Source organism: Medicago truncatula, chromosome 8 (genome assembly GCF_003473485.1).
Source record: "Medicago truncatula cultivar Jemalong A17 chromosome 8, MtrunA17r5.0-ANR, whole genome shotgun sequence".
NCBI classification, from domain to species: domain Eukaryota; kingdom Viridiplantae; phylum Streptophyta; class Magnoliopsida; order Fabales; family Fabaceae; genus Medicago; species Medicago truncatula.
Window position 1 is genome coordinate 14,845,717 of NC_053049.1, and position 22,273 is coordinate 14,867,989.

The 22,273-nt window shown below is 33.4% G+C and overlaps 2 protein-coding genes and 1 long non-coding RNA gene across 4 annotated transcripts; 1 reads left to right on the top strand and 2 right to left on the bottom strand.

Moving 5' to 3' along the window:
- Positions 1 to 1,818: 1,818 nt before the first annotated feature.
- On the top strand, positions 1,819 to 10,617 carry LOC11444548 (beta-galactosidase). Of its 2 annotated transcripts, none has more exons than XM_039828626.1 (16): positions 1,819 to 2,204; positions 2,861 to 3,100; positions 3,501 to 3,647; positions 4,058 to 4,136; positions 4,863 to 5,046; positions 5,358 to 5,423; positions 5,769 to 6,005; positions 6,334 to 6,540; positions 7,137 to 7,440; positions 7,531 to 7,690; positions 7,801 to 7,909; positions 7,995 to 8,130; positions 8,241 to 8,296; positions 8,377 to 8,682; positions 9,090 to 9,902; positions 10,146 to 10,617. In XM_039828626.1, the coding sequence occupies exons 1-16, from the start codon at positions 2,060 to 2,062 to the stop codon at positions 10,317 to 10,319; spliced, it is 3,363 nt and encodes a 1,120-aa protein (XP_039684560.1). In that variant the 5' UTR covers positions 1,819 to 2,059; the 3' UTR covers positions 10,320 to 10,617. The 2 variants fall into 2 exon arrangements, with proteins under 2 accessions (XP_039684560.1, XP_003627849.1); XM_003627801.4 differs by having other exon boundaries at positions 1,820 to 2,204; positions 8,377 to 8,676; positions 10,146 to 10,519.
- A 5,248-nt stretch (positions 10,618 to 15,865) lies between these two features.
- On the bottom strand, positions 15,866 to 19,088 carry LOC11445116 (prefoldin subunit 1). Its single transcript, XM_003627800.3, has 6 exons — positions 18,927 to 19,088; positions 18,757 to 18,810; positions 16,877 to 16,982; positions 16,748 to 16,754; positions 16,545 to 16,629; positions 15,866 to 16,346 (listed from the first exon to the last, which is right to left on the bottom strand). Exons 1-6 carry the CDS (start codon positions 18,948 to 18,950, stop codon positions 16,236 to 16,238), a joined length of 387 nt encoding a protein of 128 aa, XP_003627848.2. The 5' UTR covers positions 18,951 to 19,088; the 3' UTR covers positions 15,866 to 16,235.
- Positions 19,089 to 21,609: 2,521 nt separating this feature from the next.
- LOC11445744 (uncharacterized) lies at positions 21,610 to 22,273 on the bottom strand. Its single transcript, XR_003007806.2, has 2 exons — positions 22,132 to 22,273; positions 21,610 to 22,023 (listed from the first exon to the last, which is right to left on the bottom strand). It is a non-coding gene; the product is annotated as an uncharacterized lncRNA (long non-coding RNA).

The following is a 22,273-nucleotide window of genomic DNA, read 5'->3' on the forward strand; positions in this document are numbered from 1 at the left end:
TTTGGCTTGTGTTTATGATTGTTTCATACACTTTGTTTTGGTTGTCTGATTATCACTTGCTCCACACATCAAGTTTGTTATTGGTGTGATTTTTCATCGAATTCACAACAACCTCTTTAATAATTTGTTTATTGCCAGGTTGAACTCTATCGAGCAAGTGTTTTGAGAATTTGAAATCCCCTCATAGAAGAAGAAGCGTTAGATTTTGTTAGATTGTAGCAAGAGATACATTAGTTGTGATTCTATTGAAAATATCAATTTTAAGACTCATACTCGCAATCAACTCCTCTTCTAAAAGTTACTTTTGCTTCTAATCCATTCCATGGAGAAGCTATGTGTAACAAAGGATAGCTTTGGCCTTTGGCTACCCAGTTTATTAATTTTTCATTTGAATAGGTTAGTATGTTTTATGATTAGCTACCCTAATAATACATATTAGGGTAACTATAAATGAGTTTATTTGTCAAAAACTAATAGAAAATATAAAAGTTAAAAGATATCCATTTATTTGATAAATGTATCTCGTCTTATTTTGATACTTCCGATTGCTTAAATAACCACAAACAAAATTTTATTCACATGAAAAATTGCCAAAACAACACTCGAAACATGTTTCATTTTATTTCAATATATTTAACCCCGTCACAAAAAAAAAATGGCTAGCTTTGCAACTGAATCTATTTATTTATTCTTTGTAGAGAGGATGATTGTGTGATTGGATGGATAAATCTATATTCATGTGCGAAGGAAATATACTTTTTGTTGGGACAAAAATACCTTTAAATAAATTTGTCTCTTTGAAGAAAAGATAAACTTTTTGTTGGTCTCTATAGAAAAAATTGAGTCAGAAACAAATCAATGTTAGGTGCCAATGAAAATAAACAATTAATTAAAGGAAAACCAAAATGATAATTATTTTAACTAATATATACCGTCAGTGTATAATTATTTTACACATTTATTCGATGATATGTTTTTACACTAAATAATAAATATGACAAACAACTTATGTGTTTTCATATTTATTATTTGACGTAAAAAAATATCATTTGATGTATGTGTAAAATAATTTTTTTAAGAAACAATATTATAATAATTAAACACAATAAAATAATACTTCTAGAAAAAAGAAAGACAAATAACTTGAATGATCTATTTATTTATTTTTACAGAAAATAAATACTTATCTGAAGTTGCAAACATGTCGTTAGATTTTAGATGAGATTGTCCTGTTAAAGACAATGCATAATATATGTAAAAATCGTGGGTTCAAACCTCAGACACTGCAACAAAAACGATTTTAGATGAGATTGTAATTTTCAACCCATTTATTTATTTTAAAGAGTAAACAAACCGAAAGACTTAAAAATAATCATATTAAAATTGATGTCCACCCAACAAAGAAAAATGGGATAATAGTAATTTTTGTCTTGAATGTGTAAGAAATAGTTATAATAATAATTTAATGTATTAAAATTCTAAAATAGTATTTGATTATGCAAATTTTTAGTCAAAATAGTTTTTGATGCAAAAATAATTTCTCAATACTTACGATATCTTTTTTGTTTGTCAAGTAGTTCGATGGCTTAGAACTCACATATATTAAATATGGAGAAGTGGGTGTCTGGAGTTCGAAACATGATCCAATATGCAATATTCCTATAACTGAGTTAAACTCATTAGCCTGCACGTAATTTCGATACGTTAAAGAATTGTTCTCACTACTCGTTACATGTTGATAATCAAAATGACTGATAAAAACTCCAATTAACATTAACAAAAAAGAAAATCACATAAATCGAAAAATTACATTTTCCCAAACACAATTCATGGGATGTTCAAAGTCATCACCCATCATCATCACTTAGTGGAAAGAAAAACCATAATCACCACCATCACTACAAACCACTAAACGACAACAAATGTTCCACTTCCATTGGCTTTGATCACCAACATGCAATACAACCTTTGACTAATCCTTAAATCAATCAAAAACCAACCGTTTTCTTAATCTTTTTAATATTCCTCATTTGTTCTAAACACTTCAGTTTTGGAGATTATGGCTTCTTCACCTTCTTCTTCTTTGGTTGGTCCACTTCTTCTTGCTCCAAACAATGGTTATAAGGTTTGGGAAGACCCATCCTTCATCAAATGGAGAAAAAGAGACCCACATGTTCATTTGCATTGCCATGAATCTGTTGAAGGTTACTTAACCTCTTTCCTTCTTTTTGGAATCTGAAAGATTGTTTTTTTATGATGTTTTGGGTTTGATTTTATAAAGGGTAGGCATTGGTTGCATAAAAAATTCATTTTATTTTCAAAACGGTGTGTCTAATTTGCTAGAAAATTGTCATATGTTTTTTGCTTATAAAATTCTATTATTAGAGTTATGTTTTTCATATAGTTTTGAATGTATGCTATATTTCTAAGAATTGTGGAGTGACGTATAAGTGTAAGCTACAAAGCAGTGACACAGACAAGACACAGACACGAACACATTGACACTTGACACCGATAATAATTTGGAAAAATGACAAAATTGAAAGTAATCACATGCGTTGTTGTTTTGTCGGACACCGGACGTGTCTTTGATGAGAAGTGTCACTACAGAGTGTGTGAGTGTAACGTGTTTGTAGAAAATGAACCAATTATTCACTGCTGCATAGGAATTAAGGCTAAACTATTGGCTGTGGTTTTGGAGATAAATGATCACTTAGTGAAATTTGTATAATTTCTGTGAGTTTTTATTATTTTTTTGAAATAAGCATGGCTTAAAGTTGTGTTTTTTTTTTTTGTTATATGTTCCACAATTTGTGTTTATTTTCTAAATAAGTAATGTGAATTTTTTTTATATGTGTAGGATCTCTTAAATATTGGTATCAACGAAGCAAAGTGGATTATCTGGTTTCTCAATCTGCTGTTTGGAAAGATGATGCTGTTAATGGAGCTCTTGAGAGTGCTGCTTTTTGGGTCAAAGACTTGCCTTTTGTTAAATCTTTGTCAGGGTATTGGAAATTTTTCTTGGCTTCTAATCCCTGCAATGTCCCTGCTAAATTTCATGATAGTGAGTTTCAGGATTCAGAATGGAGTACTTTACCTGGTAAGTGCATGTGTCTTGTCTAAAAATTTCATGCAGCGTATATTTGGTACTCTTTTGCAAATAGAGGCGCTATAGCGTAGCGGAATTAGAACAAATCGCCGTTGTTCCACAATACTCAGTGTTGTGGAATAGCAGTGCTATAACATTGTAGCGTAGCAGAATTCAAAGAAACCACTATTTATTGCGATCTGTGTTTGACAACAGGGGCAGCAGTATGTTAGGCCAGCAAGAAACCACCCAATTATAATGTTTGCTTTAATTTCCTTAGAAAGTCTTCTTTAGTTTGCTTTTGTATAGAATGTTGTGGTGTACTTTGTATTTGAATTGATTTGAATAATATTTTCCTCACAAGTGTTGAAATTGTCATCCATGTCTAATTACTTTCTTCGAAATTGGACAGTTCCTTCGAATTGGCAGCTGCATGGATTTGACCGTCCTATATATACAAATGTAACATATCCATTTCCCCTTGATCCTCCTTTCGTTCCTACTGAAAATCCAACTGGCTGCTACAGAATGGACTTCCATCTTCCTAAAGAGTGGGAAGGTATGATTCGGTTCTTATAACATTGTTGAGTTATTTCTCCTTTTGTTTACCAATATATATACTATGTAGGAGTTTGGTGTTTTTCTTTTGGTATTTTTATCTAGCTCTTTAGTTCTGTGTCTCTACAGTATTTTGTACTTTAATACAGTTCTGATGTATTATACAATCAGTTTGGTGGACTGCTTGTTTTTTCCTAATGTAATCATTTTCATTGACACTATTGAGAAAACACGGGTTGTTATGAGTGATGATAGTCTTGATTTTGCAAGTATTCCAAGACTTGTTTCTGCAATCTTTTCCGTTCATTTTTTGTATCTTATTTTTGCAAAAATGTCGTCTATTTGTTTTACTCTTTGATGGCTTGCACTCCTGTCAGTTGCTTGTCAAATAACATTGGTTTGATTGTGTAGGTAGAAGAATTTTGTTACATTTTGAAGCAGTTGATTCAGCCTTTTGTGCATGGATAAACGGCCATCCGATAGGATACAGGTATAACTCTTTGTCTCTCTTTTTTATGCGTAATGCGCATTCACAAACCCAATGATGCATTTTCTGGTTAATATCTTGCTTGTGTATTTTCAGCTCGATTAATTGAATATGAGTATGACATAAAGAAAATATATTATAAAAATGCTAACAACAATGCTAGAAAAGAAAAAAGAATATTGTACAAATGATGATAAGTTGGTAACTATGGTCTTCATCGATAAAGAGATACATCTAATAGCTGTCTAAGCATTTCCATTTTGTCACTTCTAATGCAAGTATAGAATTCAACAAAACAATAAGACATTTGGATAGGCTCTGTTTGAATAAACAATTTAATTAAGTTCTTATAGCATTAGTGCTTATCATATAAGTGCTTATGTATAAACTATTTCTATAACAAAAGATAAAATAAAGTCAAATTGTTTTTTTTACATCTTAAGTTGTTTTCACAAGCTATCATGAAGAGCTTATGGACATGTGATAAGCCGTTTCCATAAGCTCTCATAAAGTCTCTCGATTACTTATGCTAATTGATAAGCTCAAATAAGTTGATCCAAACAGACTCTAGGTACTAATACTAAAAGGGCTTATATGTGTTTATTTTAGTGGGTGTGTAAAGTGTCTTGTTACATAATTTCTTTGTAAAACGAATATAATATGAATGAAGCTTCTCAATCAATCAACTATTGGTTTTATAACCAAAGAATTCATATTTTGCAAGGACAGTCAAGACAGCAGGCTACCTGCAGAGTTTGAAGTCACTGATTTTTGTCATCCATGTGGTTCAGACCTGAAGAATGTTCTGGCAGTTCAAGTGTTCAGATGGAGTGACGGGTGTTACCTTGAGGATCAAGACCATTGGCGCATGTCTGGCATCCACCGTGATGTTCTTCTTCTAGCAAAGCCAGAGGTTTGTTTTCTCCAATTTTCTACTCATCATTGTAAGTTAAATGCATATTCTCAAAGGATTATAAAAAATGTTAATGTTTAGATCTAAAAATTAAAAGGTCTTGCTGACATTTTTTCAGTATGATGGTGAGATTATATAATGTTATATTAGAACAAATTAATAGTAAAGATTGGATACTGAACGCTCCTCGTTTAAGATTTAACGCCCTAGAAGATTCAAGTTGAGAATAATTTACGTCTATCTTATTTAATTCTTGTTTTGACTTTTTTTTTTGGTTGATGTTAACATATTTCAAAATATTTGGCATGTAGGTATTTATCACCGACTATTTCTTCAAATCTAACCTCGCTGAAGATTTTTCTTCCGCGGAGATGCTGGTAAGCCAAAAACATTATGAAAATACTTTTGTTATGTTTCAAGTCACAACTGTTAATTATATTACTATGTATCTGTAACTGGTTTTGTTTGTGAAAATACTTGCCCAATTCCAATTATATTAAGGCTCTTCCACTTTTGTTGGTTTTGTAAAAGTTGGATGCAATTACCCAAACATATAAACAAATTGAACTTTGTTATTTTATTTCGAATAGAATTTATCTCTGTCGCCTTCATTCTACTAAAATTGATCCATTGTCATTTAAATTATGAAATGCAGATGATATTTATATCTGTATGTAGTTGTTTGGGAAATCTGATATTATCAAACTCATCACATTATACAGGTTGAAGTAAAAATAGATAGATTACAAGATACATCAATTGATAATGTTCTTACAAACTACACCATAGAAGCTACACTCTATGATTCTGGAAGCTGGGAATCCTCTGATGGGAATCCGGATCTCCTTTCATCTAATGTAGCCGACATAACATTCCAACCAACAACCACACCTTTAGGGTTTTATGGCTATACGCTCGTGGGAAAACTGCAATCACCAAAGCTTTGGTCAGCAGAACAGGTGAGAAATTTGATCAGTTTTGTGTATTGATAGAGTTTATACATTGATTGATGAACCAATGACTTAAAACAGTGAAAAATTATTTAGATTAAGTTTCTATTGACAAATTCTGTTAACTTTGTTATTGAGATATTGCGTCTGATGTTTACACCACATTCTGATGCAATTTTGTACGTAATTCCTTACATTTTTTAGTGATTAAATGTTTATCTGATATGTTTGAATATTCTTAAAGCTTCATATGACCGTTTTTGCGGAACAGTCTTGTGCTCTCTTTTACCTATTTGGTTTCTATTTGACCTTTTTTTTTTGTTTAAATTTCTCACAGCCATACCTCTATACATTAGTTGTCGTCCTCAAAGATAAATCTGGCCGTGTGCTAGACTGTGAATCAAGTCAAGTAGGATTTAAAAATGTATCCAAAGCCCACAAACAACTGCTTGTTAATGGACATCCCGTTGTAATAAGAGGTGTGAACAGGCATGAACATCATCCAGAAGTGGGAAAGGCAAACATAGAATCCTGCATGGTCAAGGTACTTCTTGTCTTTTCTTTTTTTATCTAATCAAGGGAGATCAAGGAAAATATAGGTTGAATCAGTTAGAGATATTTAGATCTAAATGGTCTACATCACTGGACTCGATTAATGACATGATGTTAAGGTGTTGTTATGCCCATGTTCCCAAACCTGCCTTGTGGAAAAGGCTTTGATTGTTGTTTGTTATTAGCAAGCATATTTAACATGTGCTTATTATGTAAATGATAACAGTTAAGAATTAGCAACACCGTTACACAAATTAAGGATTTGATTTAATCCTATGTAATTTTTACTTGATTCCTTCTGTGATTATAAATACAAATCATGTGTGCTCATATCAAAGTAATAATTCTGACAATGGTTAAAGCTTACTAGACCCAATAGTGTTGCGCGTGAGAGGGTGTATTGAAGAGCTTATCAAGTACACTCCTTACCTTACAAACTGGCTTTGTAAGGATAAGTTTGGACAAGAATAAAATCTTAATAACAGTTGAATCATTTCTTGATAAGTTTGTCAGTTCATATTTTTATGGTGGACAACATGCTTGATGTCCTCACTTGTCAGACATTAATGATTGATGATGTGCATACAGGACTTGGTTTTAATGAAGCAAAACAATATCAATGCCGTGAGGAACAGCCATTATCCTCAACATCCACGTTGGTATGAGCTATGTGATTTGTTTGGCATGTACATGATAGATGAAGCCAATATTGAAACACATGGTTTTGATTATTCTAAACATCTCAAACATCCTACTCTGGAACCAATGTGGGCAACTGCAATGTTGGATCGTGTGATTGGCATGGTTGAGAGGGATAAAAATCACACATGCATTATTTCCTGGTCTCTAGGGAATGAATCTGGATTCGGAACAAATCATTTTGCTATGGCTGGTAGGTACCTCCATTTAAGTTGTTTTTTAAAAATAAAATATTGCTTATGAATCTTAATTATTATTCTCTTTCCTATGTCTAATGCATCAGGTTGGATTCGAGGAAGAGATTCTTCTCGGGTTATACATTATGAAGGAGGTGGATCAAGAACCCCATGCACTGATATTGTTTGCCCTATGTATATGCGTGTTTGGGACATGTTGAAAATTGCCAATGATCCTACCGAAACACGTCCTCTGATACTGTGCGAGTATGATTTTGAATTTCACACCAACAATATAATGACTTGAAATCTACTCTTCCGTAGTTTTTTCAATGATAGATAATTATAGCTTTTTTATTTATCAACTCAAATGACAGGTATTCACATGCAATGGGAAACAGCAATGGAAACTTGCATATATATTGGGAAGCAATTGACAACACATTTGGACTCCAAGGAGGCTTTATATGGGATTGGGTTGATCAGGTGAGTGGTCATTGAATACTATAACCAACTAATGAATGATCAACATTGCTTGAAAAATGAATTAATTCATTTTGATTGCATATAGGCTCTTCGGAAGGTTCAAGCAGATGGTACAAAGCAATGGGCATATGGAGGTGAATTTGGAGATATTCCAAATGATTTGAATTTTTGTTTGAACGGTCTTGTATGGCCTGATCGAACTGCTCATCCTGTTTTACATGGTAAGTTAACAGATTGTAATTTTGTGGCAGACACTGTCACATACCAGTTCAGTGCATCTTTCATCGGTTACATCGTTTGTCATGACTTTGCTTTTTTATTTTTTTTTCAGAAGTGAAGTTCTTATACCAACCAATCAAGGTGAATTTAAGTGACGGCAAATTAGAGGTAACTCATAGTTCATTGAAATTTTGGGCTTCCTAAGTCAAATAAGTAGTTGATAATTGATTTTGTTTTGTATTATGCAGATAAAAAACACCCATTTTTTTCAAACCACTGAAGGGTTGGAGTTCAGCTGGTATATTTCAGCAGATGGATACAAACTGGGATCTGATAAGTTGAGTCTTCCTCCAATAAAGCCGCAGAGCAATTATGTCTTTGATTGGAAATCGGGTCCATGGTATTCTCTATGGGATTCATCATCATCGGAGGAAATATTTTTGACAATTACGGCTAAGCTTTTGAACTCTACGCGCTGGGTTGAAGCTGGTCATGTTGTTACTACTGCTCAAGTTCAACTGCCAGCTAAGAGAGACATTGTTCCTCATGTAAGGGCCAGTATACTGTCCATGGTCCCTTTTTTATTTTCACTTCAACTGATCATAAGAAAATATAGATCAAATATTTTTCTCACCATTTTGTTTTGCATCTTTTGAAAACAGATCTAACATTTATAGAAATTTTTACTAGCTTGACTTCCATCTTCTCTGTCACAAATGTTTCCTACATGAATCTTTCATATCCTTGTTAGCAATTTAAAATTTAAAATGAACACATTTTTTAAAATGAAAACTGAAGATGCATTTAGAAAGTAAACAGGCCCTACTTTTTTATTTTTCATTTATTTTAGAACCGAAGCCTACCTCTTCGTAGGATTTAGTTTGAATAATGAGGTTTAGTAATGTTGATATGTATGCATATGATGCTAATTTAAAACTTTCTATTTCATGAATGATTCCAGGCTATCAATATTGGTAGTGGCAATCTAGTCGTTGAAACACTTGGAGATACAATCAAAGTCAGCCAGCAAGATGTTTGGGACATAACATTCAACACTAAAACAGGTTTAATTGAAAGCTGGAAGGTAAAAGGAGTACATGTTATGAATAAGGGCATACACCCGTGTTTCTGGCGAGCTTCCATTGACAATGATAAAGGAGGAGGAGCTGATAGTTATTTGTCCAGGTGGAAAGCTGCTGGAATTGATAGTGTCCACTTTATTGCTGAGAGCTGTTCTGTGCAGAGTACGACAGGAAATGCGGTTAAACTGTTGGTGGTTTTCCATGGTGTTACCAAGGGCGAGGAGGGTTCTCTTCCAAACCAGGACAAATCAAAGGTTTTATTTACAACAGAAATGACATACACAATTTATGCTTCTGGGGATGTCATTTTGGAATGCAATGTGAAACCAAATGCTGATCTTCCTCCTTTGCCTCGCGTGGGAATTGAGATGAACTTGGAAAAATCATTAGATCAAGTAAGTTGGTACGGAAGAGGGCCGTTTGAGTGTTATCCAGATAGAAAGGCTGCTGCGCAGGTTGCGGTCTATGAGAAGAGTGTAGATGAGTTGCATGTTCCTTATATTGTTCCCGGGGAATCTGGTGGTAGGGCAGATGTTAGATGGGCAACATTCTTGAACAAAAATGGTTTTGGAATATATACTTCAAAATATGGTAGTTCTCCACCCATGCAAATGAGTGCAAGCTACTATAGCACTTCAGAACTTGACCGGGCCGGACACGATTATGAGCTGGTTAAAGGAGATAACATTGAGGTATGTATAATATAATTTGCATCGCTATTTTAATTTTTTTGTTTAGGAAAAATATTACTAGTATATTAGTATTTTTTTTTTCCTTCACCAGGGTGTATAATATTTTTTTAGTTTTTAGTTTTTAGTCTTTGCAAATATAATACCTCTGCTTCGTGGTCCTTGTAAAATTTGATAATGTAGTATGATGTTACCATCTTTGATCTCTATGGTGTGTCATTTTCTCATTGTTTGATGATATTACAGGTTCATCTAGACCACAAGCACATGGGTTTGGGTGGAGACGATAGTTGGTCTCCATGTGTTCACGACCAATATTTGGTTCCTCCGGTGCCGTATTCCTTCTCTGTCAGGTTGTCTCCGGTAACTCCGGCTACTTCTGGTCATGACATCTACAGATCACAGCTTCAAAACTCTTGATTTCTTGAATCACATGACAATGATTCTAGAAGAAGACCAAAGACTAGCATATTCATGAAGGATTGTCAATAAAATTCAAAGCTGTTGATATATAGAAGAAACATTCTCATGCAGTCTTTGTGGGTTGTACCTTGCTTTAGTGTAGAGGACAATGGTCTTGGTATACATTTTTGTTCAATATTTCACATCTTGGTTAATAAATTTGATATAACTGTTATGAATAATTTATTGTTCTTATTTAAAGATTGATATTTAATGATAAGAATAATAATAAAAGAAGCTATAGTATTTAAGGGAATGGACTTGTTTGTGCAAGTTTGTTTAGGATTCATCTGCATTTGCTTGCATGAGTGTTACACGTAAAACAATGAATCTGTGTTTTGCTTGTATAATAACACTAATCCAGCAGTTCATGTATTTTATCAAGCCACACAAAACTGAGCAAAAATAATTAAGGGCATGTGAGATTTAAATTATCAACTTTACAAATAACATTAATAGTCAAAAACATATTAGTACTTTCAACATGATGCTATCAGTAAAAGATAAAAGGTATGTATGTAACAAAAAAAAATGCAGTATGCAAATGTATTTGCTTTTATGTGGTGATTAAATGCACAACTAATGTACCAAAAGGAGTTGGGGTTTCTTCAACATAGCGAACCAATGTTTGAATCCCAACCGCCTAAAGATATATGCACATTTAGTGTCTGGCACATTTCTATAAGATCACCTCAAGTAGAATGAACATATGAAGAAAAACAAAGGCTAAAATATAGTTTTAGTCCCTGAAAATATGCCTCGTTTTGGTTTTAGTCTCTGTAAAAAAAAATTTGTTTTTGGTCCTTGCAAATTTTTTTGTTTTTGAAAATAGTCCCTGACCCCATTTTTGTGATGATTTGCATATGTGGCACATGATGACTGAACCCATTTTGTAGTTTCTGGTCCCTGCAAAATATTTTGTTTTTTAAAAAGGTCCCTGCAAAATTTTTTGTTTTTGAAAATAGTCCCCAGGGACTATTTTCAAAAACAAAAAATTTTGTACGGACCAAAAACAATTTTTTTTTACAGGGACTAAAACCAAAACGAGACATATTTGCAGGGACCAAAACCATATTTTAGCCAAAAACAAATGCAAAATGTTACTACTATGAAACCAAAAAAATAAAAGTTAAGGGATCATAAAGTCACTCATAAATATAAAATGATATAAAAAAGACAACTTTTGATATATACTGTTATTATAAACCCTAATGAAACCAAAACGCCTAGGCACAATTGGTACACAAAACAATCCTATACAAGCCAATATGGCTCAGAAACAAAGTGAAACAAAGAAACAACAAGCTAGAAAATAGTGTTTAAGCAAGTTAGAGGACTCCGCCGCCATTCTTGATAGTCAAAATCAAAATTAGTGTATTTCGATTTCAACCACCAAAAAAATTGAAGCTTTGCCCTTTCACCTAGCGTTAGCAAGTTATCCTCCTTTCCTTTGAAAATTCTGTTATTCCGTTCTTTCCAAATTGTCCAAGATACCGAAAGCCAAATAATTTGCATGGACTCAATCGATTTCTTAGAGAAGCCGCGCAGACCACTAAAATGATGAAAATGTTCAAAAAAGTGACAATGGAAAGTTGTTGAGTAACCAAGCCAAGCCGCAATAATATGCCACACCCCGCCGAAAAAACCGCACGTAAGAAGTAAAATGGTCTATGTCTTCATTAAAACCGCAATTAGCGATGCACCCCTGTTCAGATGCAAGCAAAACCTTTCGTTGAAAAAGTTTGTCTCTAGCAGGAATCCGGTTGAGGAACAAGCGCCAAGCAAAAATTACTACCTTAAGAGGCACCGCTTTCAGCCATAAAAACCTGTAATTATCATTATACTGATGATGCTCATCAACCTCCATGTCTGTTAAATAATAATAAGCAGAACTAACAGTGTAACAATTAGAATCATGTAATGTCCAAATCCAACAATCTGCACGGACACCCTGAAAAGAGAAATTAGATAGACGACTAATACACTCCCCCAACAACTCCTCCTCCCACGCGAAAAGTCTCCTACGCCACTTCCACGCTTCCCCATTAACCCCCACCCTCTCGCAAACAACTCGGCCACCGTGTCTAATTTGTTCTCCACTAACTCATACAGACGCGAAAAAATAGTACACAATGGTTTCCCCTCCAGCCAAGGGTCGACCCAAAACAAAGTGGACAAACCATTCCCTACACGACGAGTAATATTGTCCAACATCCAACCTGAATCAATCTGACCCACACCATCCCTAACATCTAAAATAGTCTGCCACCACACTGATCCACCACCTCTACGAGAGCAGCAAAGCCGCCCTCCCTCCTCTCCGTAGCGGGCACAAAGGACAGGATACCAAAGGGTGCCACGCTCCTGTAAAATCCGCCACCACCACTTACCCAAAAGAGATAAATTAAACTCCCTCAATCTCCTCACCCCCAATCCGCCTTCCTCCTTACGCGAACAAACAGTCTCCCATTTAATCCAAGTAATTTTCCTAATATCCTCACATCCCCCCCAAAAAAATGCATTAAATAAAGATTCAAGGGTAGAAATTGTACCTGAGGGGGCTTTGAAGAAGGAAAGAAAATAGACCGGAATGGAGGACAAGATATACTTAAGCAATATCAAACGACCACCCATAGACAGATTACGACTTTTCCAATCGGACAACCTTCTTTTAATACGATCGACCAGAGGGTACCAAAAAGCCAATTTTCTCGGATCACCACCAATAGGAAGGCCCAAATAAAGAAACTGGAGTATACCATGTTTACAATGAAGCACTGAGGCCGCCTCATGCAACCAAGAGCCAGCAACGTTAACCCATATAACATGCTTTTATGGAAGTTTACTTTTAGACAAGAAACTAATTCAAACAACATCAAAACTGATTTTAAAGTGTGAATGTTGCCCCAACTCTTATCACACACCAAAAGGGTGTCATCCACAAACTGTAAATGAGAGATGCTCATAGCACCATGCGCCCCTACCATGAAAGGAGTGAACAAACCCTGCTCCACAACGGAATTCATCATCACATGTAACCCTTCGGCGGCAATAAGAAAGAGGAACGGAGACAAAGGGTCGCCCTGACGAAGACCCCTTTCTAAATTGAACTCCTCGGTAGGACTACCATTCACCAAAACAGAAACAGATGGTGTCGAAATACATTCCCACATCCACTTGCACCACAATCTAGGGAAGTTCATTCGTCGTAACACGGTATGTAAATAATTCCAATCCACCGAGTTGAAAGCTTTTTCAAAGTCTACCTTAAATAATAAGAGTTCCTTCTTACGTTTGCGAGCATCGTCCACCAACACATTAGCTATCAAAAGGCCATCAAGAATTTGGCGGTCGGGCACAAAAGCTATCTGCGATGAAGAGATAACGCTACTAATAACATTTCGAAGCCTGTTAGCAAGAACCTTCGACAAAATCTTGTATAAACAATTCACCAAAGAAATGGGTAGAAAATTCGACAGACATTGAGGGCTCTCCACCTTCGGAATCAAGGCTATGAAAGTACTATTAATACCTTTCGACAGTTTACCATGCATGTGAAAGTCATTAAAGAAACGGATCAAATTACCCTTGAGCAGCCCCCAAAAATCCTTAATAAAGCCAAGAGAAATGCCATCAGGGCCCGAACTTTTATAGCTATCGCAACTCCAAACTGCGTGCTTGATCTCATCTTCTGAAAATAACCCCGTCAAAGACCCACCATCCTCGACAAACAAGGTATTAAAAACCATATCCTCCACACTTGGACGCGAAACATTAATCGACTTAAAATGATGTCGAAAATGATTAAAAACAGCACCACAGACATTTGCAACCCCTTCAACTCGGGCACCGTTGACATCTATAAATAAAAGGGCATTCGACCTCCGCCTTGCAGTCATAATACCATGAAAGAATTTAGAATTTGCATCCCCTTCACGGAGCCAGTTAAGCCTTGATTTTTGCCATTGAATGCTTGCATGATATTTTGATAAAGAAAGAACTTCAGACGACAAAAAGTGAACCTCCTCCATTTCATCATGTGCTAAATCTTGCTCCTCCGCTTTAACGTCCAAAACAGATAGGCGCTCTTTTACAGAAAGAATTTTTGTATGAAGATTTTGAGTATGAGTCTGGTGCCACAATTTCAAGCTTCCTTTAATTAATTTTAATTTTTTCTTGAGAACAAAGCCGCCCCACCCATAGACTTGGAAAGATTGCCATTGCTCCGTAACAAAATCCTTATAACCAGGTAATTCAGACCAACATTTCAACATGTGATTCGGTCTTTGTCCCCAGTTAGCTTCATCTACAGACAATAAGATAGGACAATGATCAGAAACAGAGCGAGGGAGAGCCACCTGAAAGCAATTAGGCCACGATACCAGGCTTCTGATAAATGATAAAAGAAAACGATTCAGACGGCTCATAGATAAGCCATCCCCCCTATACCACGTGAAATTTCTCCCGCAAAGAGGCAAATCAACCAACTCTGTACTGTCGATGAAATTATTCAAAGCTGAAAAGTCTTCAGAATTACCGCCAATAACTCTACTCTTCCTTTCGACCTCCGAACGGATGGCATTAAAATCAGCAGCCACACACCAGGCACTCCCAATATCATTAACAATCAAAGCCGCTATTATCTCCCAAAGGTGCGCGCGGCCCCTATAATCACAAGGCGCATACACGTTGGCAATAGCAAAAGCAACACCACTCTTAATGAAACGCCCTTTAATGATCAAAACATTTTCAAGGCTCATAGATACCTAAACATCAACCTCATTAGAATTCCAAAGAGTAAGGATACCCCCTGCTGCCCCTATAGAAAGACGATAAGAAAAACCGTAGGGCTCAGATCCCCACAGCGAGCGGCACACAAAATCGCCAATCACCTATAACTTGGTCTCCTGAATACAAAAAAACAAAAGGATTCTTCTCCCTCACCAACCTCTGAACCTCCCTCCGCTTCTCCCATCCTCCTAAGCCCCTCACATTAAAAGATAAAATCTTCATTTAAAAACCCTTGTTATTATAATAACTTTTCACTTTTTGAGAAAACATAATTCACTTTGATTAATGTAGTTTATGTATGTTAAATTCTTTATCATCTTAAAATTATAATTTTAAGAAATAAAAGGGGATATTATTATAAATCACATGATAATTGTGTTATGTTAAGGATTACGATTTTTTTTTTGTTTTATTTGGTGAAGAGTGAAGACATACAAGTGTATTTTATTAAATGATAAAAAGAAATGATATATAAGCTCAATTGCTGCTGTAAATAGCATTAGAAAAATATTATTAGCTCATAGAAAATAACATAAACTAACAAGATAAATTCATCTAACACAAATTTATAAACTAATTTAACTTTTTCGTTCACACTCTTCAATATACGTAAAGGATACACATAACTCAAAATTGAAGAGAATATTTTCCAAGTACACAACATACTCAAGAATGAAATAGATGTTTTGGAAAAACATTAATTGATGCACAAATGGAAAAAACAAACTCAACATTGTCTTTTGTAATATCAAGCTTTCAAAACTGCTACATCAAGTGCAGCAAAGCCTTCTCAAGTCACATAAGAGCCATACACCACTGTTAAGAAATTGTCTGCATAAATAAAGTCGCAGCACATTGCTAATAAGAATTCCCTAACATGTAAGAAAATAGGATAATCTATTATTCTAAGAATTATGAAAAATTACAATCATCCCTATAAAGACAACATTCGAGAGGGATCGAAAACCATCCATGAACACACGTACTAGGCAGTAGATATCCTCACAGTTTCACATGTCCTAAATGTTTCTATTCGCTCAAAACCCCCCACTGCCAGTAAATTTCAATAATGGATAATTTACATTACACATTCATTGACATAATTTGACGAGCAAGACCAGGATCTTGTTGTAACAGTTCTCTCAAATTGTTTTCCACCTCTGCAATCTGCTTCTCCAAGTATTCTTTTGAGCTCTGTCCAAAGCCATATTATTTAACTATTCAGAAACTCATTTACTATTCAGAAATTTAACTAAAAAGTTAAACTGCTATTTTTGTCTCATTTTTTAAATTATAACTTTCTTCCTTACAACTTTAGAAATTTAAAAACAATGTAGTCATAAAATGATGAAAGAATAGAAGTTTCAATAAAAGTGAAGGAATGACATTTACTTGTAATGCGGTAATTGAAGTTTCACTATCCTTGAACTTGTTCTCCTGTTCGTTCATTAACGTTGCCTTCTTCTCCAATACAAACCTGGCCACAATTTAAGAGTGTATCAGAGTATGTCACTTATATTTTCTAAACAGCCCACAAATGAAGCTTTTGTTCTCTATTTCGTAGCATGTTTAAATAGGCGGCAACCACAACTTACGTTTTTCCTGCAAAAACAAAAATAAACTGATTAATCATATTTCTGAAGAAAAATAGGGCATCCACTAAATACCTATGCAATACAATTCTAAAGACTTGTAGTATTAATCCTAAGATATCTTTTACATACCAATGGATTTGTAGACATTAGTATCGTCAGGAACCTGCTTCAGCTCCTCCATTGTCAAAAAAGCACGCTTCTTGTCTGTTTCTTTGGAACGTATCTGGGTTTGCACCTGCATGCAAGGGGATAGTATAAATTTCAAGAGTCTCAAGCAACGCCTAATAAGCATATAACTTTCAGATGAAAAATACAAATATCTAGGTTTCCTTTATTGGTTTCTATATAACTCTTCTAAATAAATAAAACTACGAATTCTCTTTCAGAAATCAGAACTAAGATATATGTATTCACTGTCACGTTTGTGCAATGCATCCACATCCTAGCACACACAAGTAGTAATACTTAAAAGTTAAACACAACAGGTTTGAAATTCTAGAGTCAGTGATATGAGAGTATTGAGTCACTCTTCTACAACACAACATTTTTTAACTCTAAATTCTTTGAAACCAGAAGAGCACAATTCTAGTATAAGCACAGTACATATAGGCACAATCAACTAAAATATCAAGATAATATTAAAGTCTCTTATTTTACCATTATTTTAATGCATCCTGACCTATTAATTGAAGGCTAAAATATGGTTTTAGTCCCTGCAAATATGCCTCGTTTTGGTTTTAGTTCCTGTAAAAAAAAAAATTGTTTTTGGTCCCTGCAAAATTTTTTGTTTTTGAAAATAGTCCGTCCAGGGACTATTTTCAAAAACAAAATATTTTGCAGGGACCAAAAACTACAAAATTGGTTCAGTTATAATGTGCCACGTATGCAAATCATCACAAAAGTGGGGTCAGGGACTATTTTCAAAAATTCTGCAAGGACCAAAAACAATTTTTTTTATAGGGACTAAAACCAAAACGAGGCATATTTGCAGGGACTAAAACCATATTTTAGCATTAATTGAATGTGTCTACACTGTCATAATTTATGATAGGAAAATGCTTATTGTAACGAGATATGTTGGACCACTACTCTCCCATGAACTCGTAGCATCCCAACCAACTATTCACTTCTGCCCTTCTTTCATTCTTTGGGGATATCGATTACAGGTCGTAAGGGGCGGGATATCTGGTTCAGCAGCAGACCCTAATTACCCTTCTGGTGACCAAGAAGCAGTAGCGGGTAGTGGATTCTGCAGATTTATAGTCAGCGTCCCAACATAAAGATCTCGAAAGCGAGCAGTACCCTTTGGTGTTCTCTACCATGAGTCAAGGGCTAGGAATCCACTGAATAGCTATGTATTGTCAGCAAGAATGATCAAATATCCTACTTTTATACATCTTTCTTTTTTTGTATAAATCTTTCACAACAAATAGCATTGCTCTTTATGAAAAATACTTGAGGCATGACAGGATAACTAGAACCGACCCAAACTCGGCCTTGATAAAAAACTTGAATTGACTAGAAATTCCTTTAGTATCTTTTATTCTTTGATGAAAGTACTTTAACCTTTACTTTTTAGTGTCCAATGCTATCTAGAACCAACACTTCAGATTGAAGGTTTGTATAGTGTCCAGCACGTGATGGTGCCTGGCATCGACACATGTAGTTACATTCAATCACTCATTTTCTCAAATTATTACTGGTGTCAAACGTTGTACTTCGTAATCAATACCAATACATTACACAACATACACATCACTTCTTAAATCTTGCTTACATTGTGACAAAATAGTTCACTTATTCATCTAAATTCAATTAAACATGTAACTAAACAGTAATCACCAACTTAGTCTAATTACTACCACTACCCTCACAAAAACAAAAGGTACCCAAAATAATCCCCAAAACAAAGTTCACTTGTTCATCAAAATTCAAATAAAAAATCAATAATAACCTTCAAAAATAAAAATAACAACAGTAACTGAAAATTAAGAATATTTTTACCGAACCTGCTTTAATTTCCTTGTAGTTTCTATCATACGACCTTGAATTTCAACGAAAGCCTACATTTTTATGCATCAAACAAGAAAGAAAAAAAAATTAGAGCAATAAAAAGGAGATTTCGTAAATCAAAACTTGAAATTGAAATTGTAGAAGAAAAAGGGGATTGAGTTGTTACGGTTTTGATCGATTCGTCTGCCATATCAATCAATTGAACGGAGAATTCTTCGATCAGAAAAGGAATTTCAGATTTGAAAACCCTAATGCGACTGAGAGAATTAAGAAGAACGAGAACAAAAATACTTCACGTATAAACGCACCGTTTTGCAATCTACTTAGCAATTTTTATTTCCTATTTTTATTATTCTTTTTTATTTTATTTTTATAAAGTGATCTTCTTATCCTTTGTTTGTTTGTCAAGTAACCTAATAATTATAAGGCTAAAATATGGTTTTAGTTCCTGCAAATATGCGTCGTTTTGGTTTTAGTCCCTATAAAAAAAATTGTTTTTGGTCCTTGCAAAATTTTTTGTTTTTGAAAATCGTCCCTGACCTCATTTTTGTGATGATTTGCATATGTGGCACATGATGACTGAACCCATTTTGTAATTTTTGATCCTTGCAAAATATTTTGTTTTTTAAAAAGGTCCCTGCAAAATTTTTTGTTTTTGAAAATAGTTCCTAAAATTTTGCAAGGACCAAAAACAAATTTTTTTTTACATGGACTAAAACCATATTTTCGCCTAATTAAAATTGAAGAATAAACTAGACTTTTGACCTGTGCGACGCACGGGTCCTGTCGACCGTAATGAAGACCAGTACGATACATGGATGAATTATTTTTAAAATGCATTTTATTTTCGGAACAAAAGTTTTATTGTTTTGAATTTATATTTAAAATGAATAAAATTTTAGCTATGAATTCAATTAAAAAACAATCACACACTTAAATATTTTGTAATTTATTTTTTTCTCATAAAGTTATAACGCCCTTGTTTTATCCTCGGAGCAAAAGTTCAACCAAGAACAACAACATCATCATGAACTTCAATACATATGCGTCTATGTAAAGAACCTAAAAAGAATTTACCTTAATATACACCTTCAAGGCATTTGGGTCTTTTCAAAACTTAGCTTCCATTTTAGTTCCAATGAATTCCAAAAGAGTTTTTATTCAACTTAAAAAGAGAAAGTATATACTAAAATAATTTTAAATGACCAATTATAACTTATATGGAATAATCACATAGACGATTGCTTTTCTCTATCGAATAATCACATTCCATATGTGGAATTGATCATAAATTTGAAACGGTATCACTGCAATGACAACTGATATAAAACTATGAAATTTTATCATATTATTTTCATTTGTAAGCATTTTTTGCTTTGTCTTTTGATAGACTGTTGGTGCACTATGTTGAGACTCTTTTATACCATTATTAAGCTATAGTAGATATTTATTTTGCTTGAAAGTCCTATGAATTTTTCTCTTGCTTTGATTATTTTTCCACATTAAAATTCATATCATATTTATTTAATGAACTAGATTTTGGTCTTATCAATTATCATGTGACCTCATTTTCCTTATCTATTCTGACAATATTTATGGTTTCTTTCTTTCTTTTTTGTGAATAATTTACGATTACCATTTATTACTCAATCCATATTCATGGTTTGAATATTCTATGTGCAATTTTATTTTTTTTGGGCAAATTTGGTGAAACCATAGAATATTATGGAGTGTAATATATGGTACGGATTATTATAGGTTTTTTTCGAAGGGATGATGAATCAAAAGATGATGCTATCCTATAATTTCATAAGCTTCTACAAAGAGCTCTTTTGACAATTGCAAACATGAAAAATATCCAAATATGATTTTAGATCTGAAAAAATAAAAAAATTAACTCAGTTTTAAATATTTGGGGATTTCTATGGTACACCCGTAAATTACGGTCTACCGGTACTCTCACTTACAATTTTTATAAATTAACTATCATTTTTTATGAAGAAAATAGGTGTTTGTTGACATATATATTTTAGAAAATATTATTTTATATGAAAAAAACATCATTTCATTTTTTATAAAAATAATACTAATTTTTTTACATTTATTGTAAAAAATACTCAAAATTCTCTATTATGAGTAATAAGAATTCAGAAAAATCAAATTTTATTGCGTTGACGTTTTTGGTAAATAAGATTTAGTTATTATAATTACAGGTGATAGAAAATAATTTTTTCCTACAAAAAATAACTCATTTAACTATTAATTTAAGGATTTGGTGTACCAATACACTCAAATTGTTGGGTGTACCATAGAACTTGCCTAAACATTTACCTTTTCTCTTAATTTTTTGCAAAAAGAAAAATCAAAGCACTACCACACTCTAGTACCATGATGAACAATATATATATATATATATGTGTGTGTGTGTGTTTGCCGCTGTTCATATTTTTTATTTTATTTTTAAAGGAAACAAACCCTTATAAGTTGAGTTTTTTTTTTCAACTGACATATTGATTTATGGTTGTGTTAATGTGTTTGTTCCCATCACTAACCAACTACATATATGTCTAATATACTACATAAAATAAGAAATAATTATGGAAATACACTTTTAGACACCATATTTACCGTTGAATGTATTTATAAGGTGAAGAATACTGTTTTTGACCATTTGTTTTAAAAAGTAAATAAAAAAATCTATAGAAGTATTTTTGGAACATAAACATAAGTTTGTGTCATCAACCAATTATGTATGATTTTTTTAATACATTTCGACTTATATATAAAAAAAAAAACATATATCTCATTAGTTACTTTGAGTATGTCATTAACCACTAAAATGAGAGTCATTAACTAATTATTCTAAATAAATATAAAATAATAGAATTACAAGAATTTATGAAATGTAATAGTTTTGTTATAAGACATGACACTTTTACAATAATAACCTTGTTTACTATTGGTGGCTTTCTTATAATATGACTCATAAATAAAAAAATTATTGGCTTTATTAACTAACATTGTTTTATGTTTTACTTATTAAAGCGGACAGTTTTAATTGTGTGCTAAATTATTCTCGATAACTTCTAAGAGCGAATGAATGTAATTATACAATTATTCGTTTTTAGAAATACCAAACAAGCAATTTTGAACTTAACCGCTAACATAGACACATTTACAAAGTATCCCTAGGCATCTTGGATATTCAGGAGGGTCACAACGATATCTGCGACAATCTTGATCAGAATCACATATAGTAACCGCTATGATGATAAATAAAAAATAAATAAAAAATTGTTAGTAACATGCGATGAAACGTTGAGTATCAAATTAAGAGTTTTTTTTTTTTTTTTTTGCAATAATAAACTTACCGTTGGTTACGATGGTGAGCATGTAAAGATAAATAATCATAGCAAAAACAACCTTGATAATATCACCCATATTATTTATTTGTTTGTATGTCAAAATATAAATATTCATGATCACTTTATAGTGTGAAAAACTTCAATCTTC

Coding starts and splice junctions, on each gene's coding strand:
- LOC11445116 (XM_003627800.3), bottom strand. CDS start 18,950: ATGGCAGACGAATCGATCAAAACC. Junction 18,811..18,926: donor CAGACGAATCGATCAAAACC/GTAACAACTCAA, acceptor ATAAAAATGTAG/GCTTTCGTTGAAATTCAAGG. Junction 16,347..16,544: donor CTTCAATTACCGCATTACAA/GTAAATGTCATT, acceptor GGCTTTGGACAG/AGCTCAAAAGAATACTTGGA.
- LOC11444548 (XM_039828626.1), top strand. CDS start 2,060: ATGGCTTCTTCACCTTCTTCTTCTTTGGTTGGTCCACTTCTTCTTGCT. Junction 5,047..5,357: donor TTCTTCTAGCAAAGCCAGAG/GTTTGTTTTCTC, acceptor TTTGGCATGTAG/GTATTTATCACCGACTATTT. Junction 7,691..7,800: donor CGTCCTCTGATACTGTGCGA/GTATGATTTTGA, acceptor CTCAAATGACAG/GTATTCACATGCAATGGGAA.